The sequence below is a fragment of the Sceloporus occidentalis genome, unplaced genomic scaffold (genome assembly GCF_023333645.1).
Source record: "Sceloporus occidentalis isolate IW3139 unplaced genomic scaffold, rSceOcc1.0.p SCAF_6, whole genome shotgun sequence".
NCBI lineage: Eukaryota > Metazoa > Chordata > Lepidosauria > Squamata > Phrynosomatidae > Sceloporus > Sceloporus occidentalis.
In genome coordinates, this window is record NW_028316986.1 from 89,842,159 (window position 1) to 89,855,177 (window position 13,019).

The 13,019-nt window shown below is 39.7% G+C and overlaps 1 protein-coding gene across 7 annotated transcripts in view; it reads left to right on the forward strand.

Moving 5' to 3' along the window:
* Positions 1-13,019, forward strand: part of MAP7 (microtubule associated protein 7) — a 130,388-nt gene that overhangs the window by 111,438 nt on the left and 5,931 nt on the right. For all 7 annotated transcript variants that reach the window (XM_089530300.1, XM_089530299.1, XM_089530303.1 and 4 more), the window contains 7 exons: positions 1,308-1,603; positions 2,855-3,038; positions 4,654-4,852; positions 6,728-6,823; positions 9,624-9,674; positions 9,780-9,822; positions 11,232-11,367. In XM_089530300.1, coding sequence (XP_089386426.1) covers positions 1,308-1,603; positions 2,855-3,038; positions 4,654-4,852; positions 6,728-6,823; positions 9,624-9,674; positions 9,780-9,822; positions 11,232-11,367 — 1,005 coding nt within the window. The remainder of the gene's footprint in view (positions 1-1,307; positions 1,604-2,854; positions 3,039-4,653; positions 4,853-6,727; positions 6,824-9,623; positions 9,675-9,779; positions 9,823-11,231; positions 11,368-13,019) is intronic.

The window sequence follows — 13,019 nt, forward strand, 5'->3', positions numbered from 1 at the left end:
CTACCTGTTCCTCTCAAGATTTTATTGATTCTTACTGCTTCTTTCCCTAACTGGCCCTGTCTCTATTTTGATTAATCACTGTTTAACAATTTAACAGGTTTTACACTCTTTCCCCATAGCCTCCTTTCACAGCAATCTGAAGGCTGTCATTAGCTGGCTTTACTGAGGCTTGTCTAGCTCCTCTCTCCATACAAGGAAAATGGCTTATGCTGCCTGATACCAGATGTCATATAATGTACTGTGAATCTACTGTATACATGGACTATAAAATAGCATACACAAATCTCAGGATCCAACAAGCACTTTTAGGCATGTCAAATGTATTCGTTGGTTTGACATGTAGAATTTTAAAACTTGCTTGTCCTTGAATAGGTCTTGCCATATCACAAATAGCTTTTGAAAGTTTCTAAACCAGTTTGCCATGAGATGCAAAGGTTTCTGCTGAAGAAACACAATGTACAAATCTCTCCTGAGTGTGTGGCGTGTTGTGCAGCTGCCGTGTCCCCAACTCAGCCCATTCAGGGGTTGCATAGAACTGCCCCTGAACAGGCTATCTGTTGAGCCCCATAGTCTACAAAAGCTTATGCTACCAACTTCTTTTTCTCAGTTAGATTGTGTTACAGATAGAAGTACTACAAGATTCCTTTGCATACAGATCCAGACTATTTCTGTTTTGCATAAATAATCATGCAAAGCAGTTGTGTGAGAGTTTGTACAGCCACTTGCATAGTGAAATAATGCAGACTTAAAGCTGTATGGATACCACTCATGCACTAACTCTAAGATACATAATCGCTAATGTAGAAGGCTTTGTACTATTAGTTCAGTAACAATGAAATGGAGGCCAGCATCTTCACATGCAGCTGAAAGCTGGAATGCAAGTGTTTATTGAGGCAGTTGAATATTCTTCATGACGACTAGATATTTCTCTGCACTACATTCCACTTTGTATCAAGTTTTATTCAATTCATATTGGCTTTAAAATTATAAAGCTTATATAGCATAGTTCTTATTAATAATAAAGATGCAAATTAGAGATGTTCAGTGACATTTGAGGCAAGAAGCTTACTTGGCAGGTGTACATGTATGTTAGGTAACAATAGGAAAAGGGAACTTGTTTAATCTCTAATCTTGGTAATTGTTTCCTTTTCTTTCTACCTCCTTCTTTTCAAATCTTCATTTCTTCTTTTTGAGGGACGGAGGAATGGATTGGTAAGGAAAAACACTAAAATCAAAACTCAGTCAAATGAAAATAACAATAAAAGTGTGCATAACATTGTTTTACTGTTTCTTTGTGGTTGAAATAGGCATGCCTCCAGATCTTTGCCTTTTTTGCCTGGGACACCCAAAAAGATAACATCACCACAGGTTTCATCCAGAATCTCTTCTGCTCAACCGCGCCCTCCTTCCCCTGGTAACATTCGGCCTGCCAAAAATGAACGCAGGCTGGAAAATGAGCGCAGGCTGCAAAATGAGAAAAAAGATGTACGACAGGAACCTGAGAAGGCTGCTGAAGAAAAGACAGACGAAGGAAAAGTAATCTCCACTCCCAACATGGTTGCAAATGAAGAAGGACTACCCTGTAAACAAGAAACCACGCAAAGTAAGATCTGATTTACCAGTCTTCTAGTATTTTCCTTCCCCAGTTAATGGATATTCCATTGCAATCCAGGTAACATTTAGGTGCTGTTTTGATTCACTGAAGACATATTATTCTGTCAAGCCTGCAGTTTTACTGTTTTAACTGAAAAATAGTACTACTGATACACTGCAGCTAAAATTCATGCTGCCTAAATACCAGATTCCATCTGATCTTGGAAGCTAAGCAGGGTCAGCCCTGGTTAGTATCTGGATGGAAGATGGCCAATGAATCCCAGGTACTGTAGGCTATATTTCAGAGGAGGGAACTAGCAAAACCACATGTGAGTATAACTTCTCTATGAAAACCCTATGAAATTCATGGGGTCACCCTAAGTCAACAGGTGACTTGAAGACACATGCACCACACGCAGTGCTAAAATTCAGAGATCTTCTTTTTATTTTATGCACACAAACCTGCTTTATACTAGATCTTTGGTCCCGACAGTAATCCAAGGGTCAGGAAAGTGTAGTCCATGGGCCTCATGCAGACATCCCCAGGGATCTGTTTTGTGGCCTCCATGGTCCAAAATATTTTGGGAAGAAAATAGCTTCTTCTTTTTTTTTTATCCCACACTATCCCCAAGTGCCTCTAGGGAGTGTGGGGCAATTTAGTCATGTCTTTGGCTCCTAAGGCATTTTAGGCCCAAGGTAGGCAGTTTTTATAACAGGAAGTGACCTGGAAGTTGATTTCCAGTCCTGTCCTGTTGTACAAAAAGCCTCTTCTGTGCCTAAAATAGCCTGAGGAGCTAAAACATGGTCAGATTGCACTTACCACTATAGAGGATTTTGGAAGCATTTGGATGGCAATGCAGTGCCCTAGCCCCCAACAATTGCCCACCCCTGCTCTGCCCCCACATTGTCTACTTTAACTGCCAGAAGTTTTCTAGAATCTCTGTCAGAAGTCTTTCTCAGAAGTCGGAAAAGTTACCTTTGGGAGCTGTAACTACCAGAATCCCCTCCAAATGCAAGTTGTTCAAGCACAGGTCTTTCCAATCCAGCAGATTTCTCCCTGTGCCACAGGCTCATGTGCCCTTCATAGTTTTAACTACACTGTCATAACATTTTATAATATCTCTCTCATTTCAGAAGTTACATAAATGTGGTTTGTTGATGTTTTCTTGTTTCAAGTGGTCATGGATCCTCTGATGTACAAACATGTATAATACACATTGTCCAAATGGGAGTCTTGACTATTCTTTTCCTGCTGTTCCAGTTGCTGCTATAGTTTTGCCTTCTGCTCCATCAATGGCTTTGCCATCTCCTGTCAGTAGTAAACCTTCTGCAGGGACAACAGACCCAGAAGAAGCAACCAGACTGCTTAGCGAAAAAAGGCGACTGGCCCGAGAACAACGAGAACGAGAGGAGCAACAAAGAAGAGAGAGAGAAGAGGCTGAAAGGTGTCATTTGCTGAATGGAGAAGATACAATTTTGAGATATACCATTCTGTATATGTATAAGTCATAGGCCTGAGAGCTGAAATGAATAAGGATATAAGGACAATGAATACATTGATATCCATTTCTTGTTCTTTGCCCTGTGCAATTAATCTGTTGTAGCTGGTGGCTCCAGTGCCCTTGAGATGGTGAATCTTCTGTGGCCTCCAATCTCAATTATAAGATGCAATGCCAGTTGCTGAATATTACCCTGAAAATAGTTTCAGTACCTTGGATAGCTCCTGTAAATCTAGACTGAAAACTGGAGGAGAAATGGCCAACTGACAGTGGAGCCATCAGTCACTGCAGTTAATGACAGTTGTGGTCAGACTGCACTGGAACTGTCCTTCCCTGATTCAGAAACTATACAATAGAGCTCATTGAAATGTTCAGATGTGTAGACAGTGGAGTCCCTCATGCAAAGCTGTAGTAGAGGAGAATGTGGAAGGGTAGAAGGTGAACCCTTACTTACTCAGTATGCAAAGGGATCTTGTAGCACCCTTGAGACTGACTGAAAGAAAATGTTAGTTTTTGTAGACTTGAGTCTCCTTCCTCAGGTGCACATGCATCTGAGGAAGTAGATTCAAGTCTATGAAAGCTCATGCCACCAGCTTCTCTCTTTCAGTTAGTCTCAAAGGTGCTACAAGATCCCTTTGCACACTGATTTTTCAGACTAACACGGCTATGTCTTTGAATTCTACCTTATTTACTCAGTATTTCCATTCTTGAGCTGCAGTTCCCTGAGGCATTCTGAGGTGGCACAGTCATATGACTGTACAATACACATTGGCTTTTGTCCATCCAGGATAAGAGCGGGGCTCAGGAAGAGAAGGAAGACTCACTAATCCAAGTGTGCCTTCATACCACATACTTTAGAATGAAGTTTTACTGTTTTATTAGGAAATGCTGTTTTCTGATACTTATCCATTTTCAGGGTTGACAGTTTTTAATTTTTAAGTGTTAATAGGTGTTTTATTGACTAGAAATGCATGTTAACTATTAATACATCTTTATTTAATAGTCTTTTATTTTTAACTTTTAATAGGTTTTTATTTAACAACCTTCTTACATTATTAGTAGGTATTTATTTAATAGACTTTAAAATATTCATAGGCCTGTTACAGACAGGCCAAAATAAAGCTGCTTCGAGTCACTTTGGAGGTATGGTATTTCAATGATGCATGCATCCTAAGAGTCCAAAACCCACACCAAACCCATGCTCCAGTCCTAAGGACTGGAGTGCAGCTTTGGTGTGGATTTTGGACTCTTAGGACTCATGCATCATTGAAATACCATACCTCCAAAGTGACTCGAAGCAGCTTTATTTTGGCCTGTCTGTAACAGGCCATAGATTTTTATTTAATAGGTGTTTATTTTTAACTCTTAATAGGCATCTATCTAATGGGTATATACTTTTACTATCAATAGGTGTTTATTTATTTATTTCTGCCACATTTAAAAAAAATTGTACACAGAAACAAAATAATTTTTATTCTTATCACCCTATCCTTGCTGCCCATCACCCCTCTCCCAACTCCATCCTGGACATTTGTCTGATGCCTGTCTTTGACATTCACAGGCAAAAGAAGGAAGAATTAGCCCAGAAGATAGCTGAAGAAAGAGCTCGCCGAGAGGAAGAAGCTCAGAGGCTGGAAGCCGAGAGGAAGCAAAGGGAGGCAGAGCAGGAGCAGGAGAGAAAGAAGCAGTTGCACCTGCGTCGCCTGGCTGAAGAAAAAGAGCAAAAAGAAAGAGAAGAAATGGAACAGCTTCAGAAGCAGGTATTTTGAAGCAGAAACGATTTTCAGATGGCTCTCTGGCTTATATTGAACAGGTAGTGAAAAGATGCTCATGTATAATAGACTTATGGGTTCATTTTGTTCTTTAGCATGTTGAAATTTTCTCTTTAGTAGATTTGCTGGAGTCGGTGTACTTCTAATGAGATTTGGACATACATCATATTTTAACTTGCCTTCTCCCTTCCCTTATTCCAAGTCTCCATCTTTAACAGAGAAGATTATGTTCCCTTGGGCAGCAGTAAAGCAGAGGGCTGCGGTCTGAGTAGATAGACTAAGAGCAGGGTGTACTGAGTAAACCGCAGTTGATTGTTTCTGACATGACCATTTGTAAACACATTGCTTCCAGGAACTCCAGTCATTTGCTGCCCATTGGTCAGATGGTCTCAGGGGAAGTACATAATTACTCTCCAGTCACAAAGGATAGTTGACTATCCATTTCCCCTAGTCTTCCTTATCATCAGATCTCAACTAATGGCAGAGATGGGGTAAAGAAGGAAACCCTACCATTGCACCCTGACCTAGGTAGTCATAAAAATGACTGTCTGACACAGAACAACCAATTTAATCATGCACAGAAAAACTGTTTAAAATTCAACAGCATTTTCCCTTCAGTTTCAGAGATGTTTTCCCCAGGACTACAGCAAGGGAAGGGGATAGTAAAATCCCACCCATCCATGCCTGATCTGATCCCATTAGTTACCATCCTTTCCCCCACGTAATGTAGCTTGAATTAAAAAAAAACCCTACAGGCTAGCTGCAGCGATATGAGCAACACATGTAGAATGGAATGTCTCATAGCAAAAAGGAGGGATGCTTAAATCTTACCTTACCTGTTATAACTTTTGTATGTTTTTATCTTAACTTATATTGGCTTTTTTTCAACTTACATCATTTTAAATAGATAGTTTTAATTGTTTTTTAAAAATTTGCTGTAATGTTTTAAAATGTTTTTATCTTGTAAACCACCTTGGGTTCCTTCCTGGGAGATAAGCAGCATAAAAATGAAATGAATAAATAAATGAATACCTTAAATATATACACCAAGAGTAAATGTGGAGACAAGCACTACATACAACTGAGAGAACTAAGGATCATCAGAACACTGAAAGAACATAGGTACCTCCATTTTATGGAAGAAGATATACAGAAACATAGATTGGAACACAGTCTGTTTAATTTTGAAAAATACATTGGTTGTAAAACAGAGATGTAGTGAAAAAGGCATTTCATTTGCTTTTTGGGAGCAGAAAAAAAACAGGTTATTTTTTCTGCCCTAAAAACTGCAATCTTTTACAAGCTGCTTTTTTGTAAAGCTTGGAGCAGGTCTGCTCTTTGGAAAAAGCAGACCAACTTGTAAACCTTGTAATGTACATACAGTGCTCCCTCTACATTCACTGGAGTTAGGGATGAAGAACCCCATTGAACCACAAATAAAAAAAACACCAATTTTGTAAACCTCCCTAGCAGTTTCCAGGTCCTCCAGTGCAACTCTATGGTCAACAGCTGCCAGAAGTTGATCATAGAATCATGCTACAAATGCCTAGAGAAGTGTTTTCTCTAGGAACTTCTAGTTTGTCCAGCACAGCTCTATGGTCAATTTCTAGCAGAATTGCACTGGAGGACTTAGAGATTCCTAGAGAGAACATATTAAAACCACAAATAATCAAATCCGCAAAAGTCAAAACCATAAATGTGGAGGCCAACTGCACTTCTATGAGATGTATACTTGTATGAGCGCAGCAAGTGGACACAGAAGAAAACAATCAGCTTAGGTGAAATGTGTTATGCAGGTAAGGAGATATTGTTGATAGTGCAGACAAGGTAAAACAATGCTTTTCTTTGCCTGGCATCTTTTAGAAAGAAGAGGAAGCTCGGTTACGAGAAGAACAGATTCGGTTAGAGCGTGAAAGACATTTCCAAAGAGAAGAACAAGAGCGCTTAGAAAGGAAGAAGGTAACTGAAAAGCATATACAGATGGAGAACATGGGCTTGCATACCAAGAGGGGGAGTTTCTTTTTTTGTGGTTGGCCAGTACAATTTCCTCTACTTTTGATCTTATTGACCAGATGGTTGACTTGAAGAGCCAAGAAAGTTTTGCATAAAGAACAATCTCAAGCCTTTGGGAGATATTTAGTTGTAACTACATGGGAAGGAAACACTGGTGCCTGGCCCAGACCTTACTGTACACATGCACCAAGACTGTATTGTGGACCATGCATTGCAAAGAACATCTATAAAAGTGAGCCTGCTGTATTTACGCTCTCACCAGAATCTGGAAGTTCAGGCCGGCAAGGGGGGGGGGAGCTTTTACACTACATAGCTCTAGCACTATTAATCCACTTTGATTGTTATGGCAATGTCCTGTGAAATTCTGAGATTTGCAGTGTATGGAGAATTATTTAGAATTCTCAGCCAGAGAACTGTGGGGTTTTCCATTTGTCCTGCCACTGCCACCAAACAAGGAGATCTTTCATCGTCCCACTGAGGACAATGTGGAGACCTTTTAGATATCCTTGTGGTTCATTTGTGAAACATTATACAGGCAGCCCTTCATATCTGTGAATTTTTTTATCTACAAATTCAAGCATTTGTGGTTTGAAAACATTTTAAAAATAGATACATTCCAAAAAGCAAACCTTGATTTTGATGTGAACTCGAAGGCTTTCATGGTCAGCATCCATAGTTTTTTGTGGGTTTTTCGGACTATGTGGCTATGTTCTAGAAGAGTGTCTTCCTGACGTTTCGCCAGCATTTGTGGCTGGCATCTTCTCTGAAGATGCCAGCCCCAGATGCTGGTGAAACGTCAGGAAGACACTCTTCTAGAACATGGCCACATAGCCCGAAAAACCCATAAAAACTTTTATACAAAGGACACCATCCTACTGTACCATTGTATATAATGGGACTTGAGCATCCATGAATTTTGGTAGCCAGGGAGGGGGGTCCTGGAACCAAACCTCAGCAGACACCAAGGGCTCACTGTACCTGTAATCACAACATTGAAAACCACCAATCATTAACCACTTCTACCACCACAGACACCATGTGTTTGAACACAAACACTCTAATTGTAGCATTCCCAGAGTCACAAGTGTGCAATACAAAAGTTATTTATTAAGTAGCAGTTCAACATACAGTTAAAGATTGTTTGGTGTACAGAAGCTTATGGTTACAGAATTTGGAGGCTTGGTTGTTACTGTTACTTATTTAACCTATCTAAATCTTATATGATTTCTCACATAGTTTAGTGGTTTGAATATTTAGATGTTTTTAATTTATTTACTACATTTATATCCTGCCTGTCTCCCAAAATGGGATTGAAGATGGAATACGACTTTGGACACCAGCCATGGAAACCTACTGAGTGACCTTGGCCAAGTCACACTCTTTCAGCTTCAGAGGAAGGCAATGATAGACCACCTCTAAATGAACCTTGCCAAGAAAAACCGATGTGTCAAATCCAGTGACTCCCTTAGTTCAAAAATGCTATTATTCAGTACCTATACATCTATACCCGAAATGTTTGTTGTCAGAACTAAATAGCAAGCATTAGCAAAGCCCAATTAAACTACGCACAATTTTAAATTATTGGTGGGCTATTTTATCATTTATTATTAAACAAAACACTCATATTCCTCTTAGTTTTCATAACTTTCCTCCTCCTTAATTCTTCTGCCTGCATTCCCAGGAATTGACGGTAGGCAGTCTCCAGCCAGGCACAACTCCCTTTCTTTGTTATTTCAGCACAAAGGAGTGTAGTCAACAATCCCTCATAGTAAACACCCCATTCCATGTCCCATTGTATTTCTTCAGTATGACATAACACTTTAACCATGGCTACATCTCCCAGTTCTGTATTGCCAATTAATTCTATGGCAGGCAAGATCCATGATGCAGCTCCTGACATGATGATTAAGGTTGCTGTAAGTTAGAAACAACCTGGAGCACACAGTGTGCCTCACCGGTATGCAAACCCCAGAACACTACCATGGCAGTTAAAGTTGAATCATAATAACAGAACCATATAGTATGAAAAGGCTCAGAGTTTCAAATCATGGACAGAACCTTCTCATGTACAACACTCTTTTCTTTACCTATTCCTTCAATACAACATGTTGACAGTTGACTTGAGTTGGTAGAAGCTATGGGAACCACTTTCCTTTCTCACTTAATTAAACTTGTTTGTAGTTGGGCACCCAAAAAAGTTTGATAACACTAAGAAAATCTTAGAATTCTCTCCCCATAAATATGTCTTTTTCTCTGTGTGCACATGTTTTCATATCAGAGATGTAAATCTTAATTTATTTCATTCTCATACTCAAGAACCAGGAATTTCAGAATCTCTCTTCTTGGGCTAGGAATTTCTGCCCCTTTCTTTTTCTTTCTGTTTTTACATTTTTAGGGTTTTGTGAAAAATTCATTTGCACAATATGTTCTTTGGGCAAATACTCTGAAGGTACCAGATCCCATCTGATTTTGGAAGCTAAGCAGGGCCAGCCCCAGAATACCACATGTTGTAGACTGTATTTCACAGAAGGCTATTGCAAACCACCTCTGAGTATTCTTTGTCTAAGAAAACCTTATGAAATTCATAGAATAGAGAGGCAACGTGAAGGCAAACATGCTCGTGCATAATCTGTGTGGTACAGATTCAGATGCTTCCGCAGGTGTTCACAGAATATATTATAAAATGTTTAACCATGTTTAAGATAGACCATAATAAATTATGCTTTCTCTCTATGTCTCTCTGTAGCGTCTGGAAGAAATTATGAAAAGAACTAGGCGAACAGAAGCTGCAGAAAAAGTATATAAACTCAGTTTTATTCTATTTCATAAGAAAATATTGTGTATGTTTGTGTCTGCAGTACTTCAGTGCTTCAACTAACTTACAAATCAATTTATTTTACAGAAATCAAATGAACAACAAAATGGAGAGATAGCAAAAGAAACAGGTATTACTTTTTGCCTTCATCCAGTCAGACATGAACCTATGATTCAGAGCATGACTTAGGTGGGAGAGAGTTTGAAACTTGTAAACAAAATAAATTGAACAAAATTGAACATGATAGATCAATGTCTCAACTGTCAAAAACACAAAATTATCTTCTACAATAGTGATAAATGTGTGGTGAAATATATAATTAGGATTGCAAGCTTTAATTAGTTTAAATGGTGGATTCATCAACTAGAGTTTTAGATAATTAGTTGGTTGGGGGTCATTTTTAACTGGCTTTGGCAAAATATTCAGTTCTGTCATCAATCTTTCTGTCTGTGAAAGCTCTGTGGGAATAATAAGGATTTACATTTGCATATTATAAAGTATTAAAATGACAGAAGGGCACAAATTATCTTTTATGGTTTTTCAGACATAAGGAAAGATTTCATGCTAGACTGTTTTGTAAATCTATGACATTACTACTAATTGGCTATTAGATGCTTCAGTAAAGTTGTGAGGAAAGTCAAACCTTTTCCAAGCTTAATTAGTGCTAGAACTCTGGAAGCACTTTTTATTCTTCCCCTACAATGTGGAGCATGTATTGCCCTAAGGATTTAACATAGGAAGCCAGGAAGTGATTCAGGCTGGTTAGAGATTCGGGGAGGGGGGAGGCAAAGTCCAAAAAATGTTTCCAAGCTCTGCTAAGACTGGTGGTCTGTCTAGCTCAGTATTTTATATGCCAGGAGTTGGCCAGCTGTTGAATCTCTGGTTTTTGGAATACAGCTCCTGTAATCTCTTATAGTAGGCTATGCTGGGTGGAACTGATGGGAATTGTAGCCAAAGTATCTGGAGAGCCAGAGGTCCCTTTTATTGGTAGACAGTAGCCCTACTTGCCAGGGCTCCATATGGTGCATGGGACCTTCTTAGACAGTGCTTTTCAGTCATGTGAAGAACATACTTTTGAATATTCATAGCCAGCCTTCATGCATCTGGAGATTTGGTGGGAGCAGAGCCTTGTTCTGTTCAGAAGCTGGGTGTGGTTCCACTTTGATACCAAACACTGACACACCTTACTGATATAACATACACTTTAATGGTAATAAATGATACAACAGATGGTATACAGTATGGACTCTTTCACTGATGGAGTCTGTCATCCATCGCACCCAGTCTTAGAACTCTGTCCCTAATTCTACTCAGAGTATCCCTGGCTGCAGGCCAGTTCCCTGTGGCTAGAAATGGGGAGTGCCATAGGACAGAGGAAGTTCGAGTCTTTACACTTTTCTACAAAAAGAAAAGAAGGGAAGGGAAGGGAAGGAAAAATGGGGGGAAGGGGGGAACAGTCATCTCAACGTGTGGATAAACTGAAATCTTTTCTGTCAGACCATGCACAGACAACTACCTTTTCTTCTTCTTTTCTGTCAGTGAGCAGTCCTACATCTCCCTTAAGCCCTGTTATGAGCTCTCAGGTTCAACATGTGCCAGAATCTCCACGCAACGGGGAAATGGTAACCCATACGCACGTGCTTATATCTCATGAGCCCACAGTCAGCCTAGACAGGTGAGAGACATGGCGCTGTTTGAAAGCACAGATTTGCTGAGCAATTTCGTATGCTTTCTTCTTAGAGAAAAGGATATTAAATCAAATTATTTCTCCCATTGTTATGTATGTTTCATTCAAGAACATTTTCATCATCTGCTTTCCAGTCCTCTTGTATTCTGTGTATTCGTCAATGTCAGTAGAATTTGCTGTGATCAAAAATTGTAGCTCACAATAAGCCAAGTAATATTTGAAATCATCATCTGTATCCTAGTGGCTAGGAGGCTCTTTTTTACAAATTTAATGAGAACTTGAGAAGCTCTTTTCTCCTTTTGCCTGTAGCCTGTCATCATTGAAAAAGGAGCTGCTGCAGATATTATCATAATAGGCAATTGTACAGCCATAATGTCCATGTACAAAAAAGGCGGCTTACTCTCTTACATGGCCCCCAGCATGCTACTGAGTTTTTTAAAAAGCTTTTAGCATCAGTAGAATAAGAAAATGAAAAAATACCTTCTTTATATGTGAAGCTTTCCTCTTCATTGGGAAACAATTGATATTGACCCATCATTCAGGGAAAGCTTTCAGGAAAGCTATACTCAAGAGATTTAAATGTTGACCATGCTCACTGGGGGGTTCTGGATGTTGTCCAAAGGTAGATTTCCCAAATTTTGGTAATGCTGTGGTAAGTTTGATTCAGACATAACAGTGAAACCTGGTTCCTATGCCTTGATAAATTAATCACTCTGATACAAGACTCCTGTAAATTGAACAAAAGAAGATTGGAAACTGATCAGAACTCTTTGGATCAAGAAATGGATTAGCTTAACAGTTACAGAGAATTGGTTAATAATATCTAAGAAAACAAGAAGAAGAACATAAAATATACTATAATACAGCACTGAAAGTAAAAAAGGGAGAAAAAGATTAGAAATATATAAAGAATAGATGTTACATTTACAATTTAAGTATGTACAGAGATCTTGTAGCAGCACTTTGAGATTAAATGAAAGAAAGAAGTTGGCAGCATGAGCTTTCATACACTAATGTCTACTTCCTCAGATGCATTTAGAGGCTGAAACAGATGACTCTCCTTTTTGAAATGCTACTCCTTTTTGAACCGGCAAAAAGCTGGCTTTTCTGCAATCACCATGGGTTTGTGGCATGTGGTGTGTAAACGCCATGCCACCAGCACTCTACAAAACTGCTTGCCATACAGTCAAGCAGGTGGCGTGACACCAGCTTGGGGGTGGCGTCAAAGGCTGCAGCGTCTAAACACTGCATTCTGATGCCACCCCAAGGGGCCATCTGTTTTGCCCCTTAGGTCTACAAAAGCTCATGCTGCAAACTTTTCTCTTTCAGTTAGGGCCAAAACACACTGCAGAAATAATCCAATTTGACACCACTCTAACAGCTGTGGCTCAATGCTAAGGAATTCTGGGAACTGTAGTTTTCTGAGACATTTAGTATTCTCTATCAAAGGCCCTTTACAAACGGGTCTTTGCGGCACCCCGTCACGTGCTAGGAGTTGGCCGAGGACCTAGCATCCATACCAGCCTCACCCCTAGCACGTGACAGGAGCGTAATAATGGCGACGCCCTATACACATGGGCGCCACCATTTTGACGTATCGGACGCATAGCGTCCGCACGTTGCGCCCCGGATGTGACGCC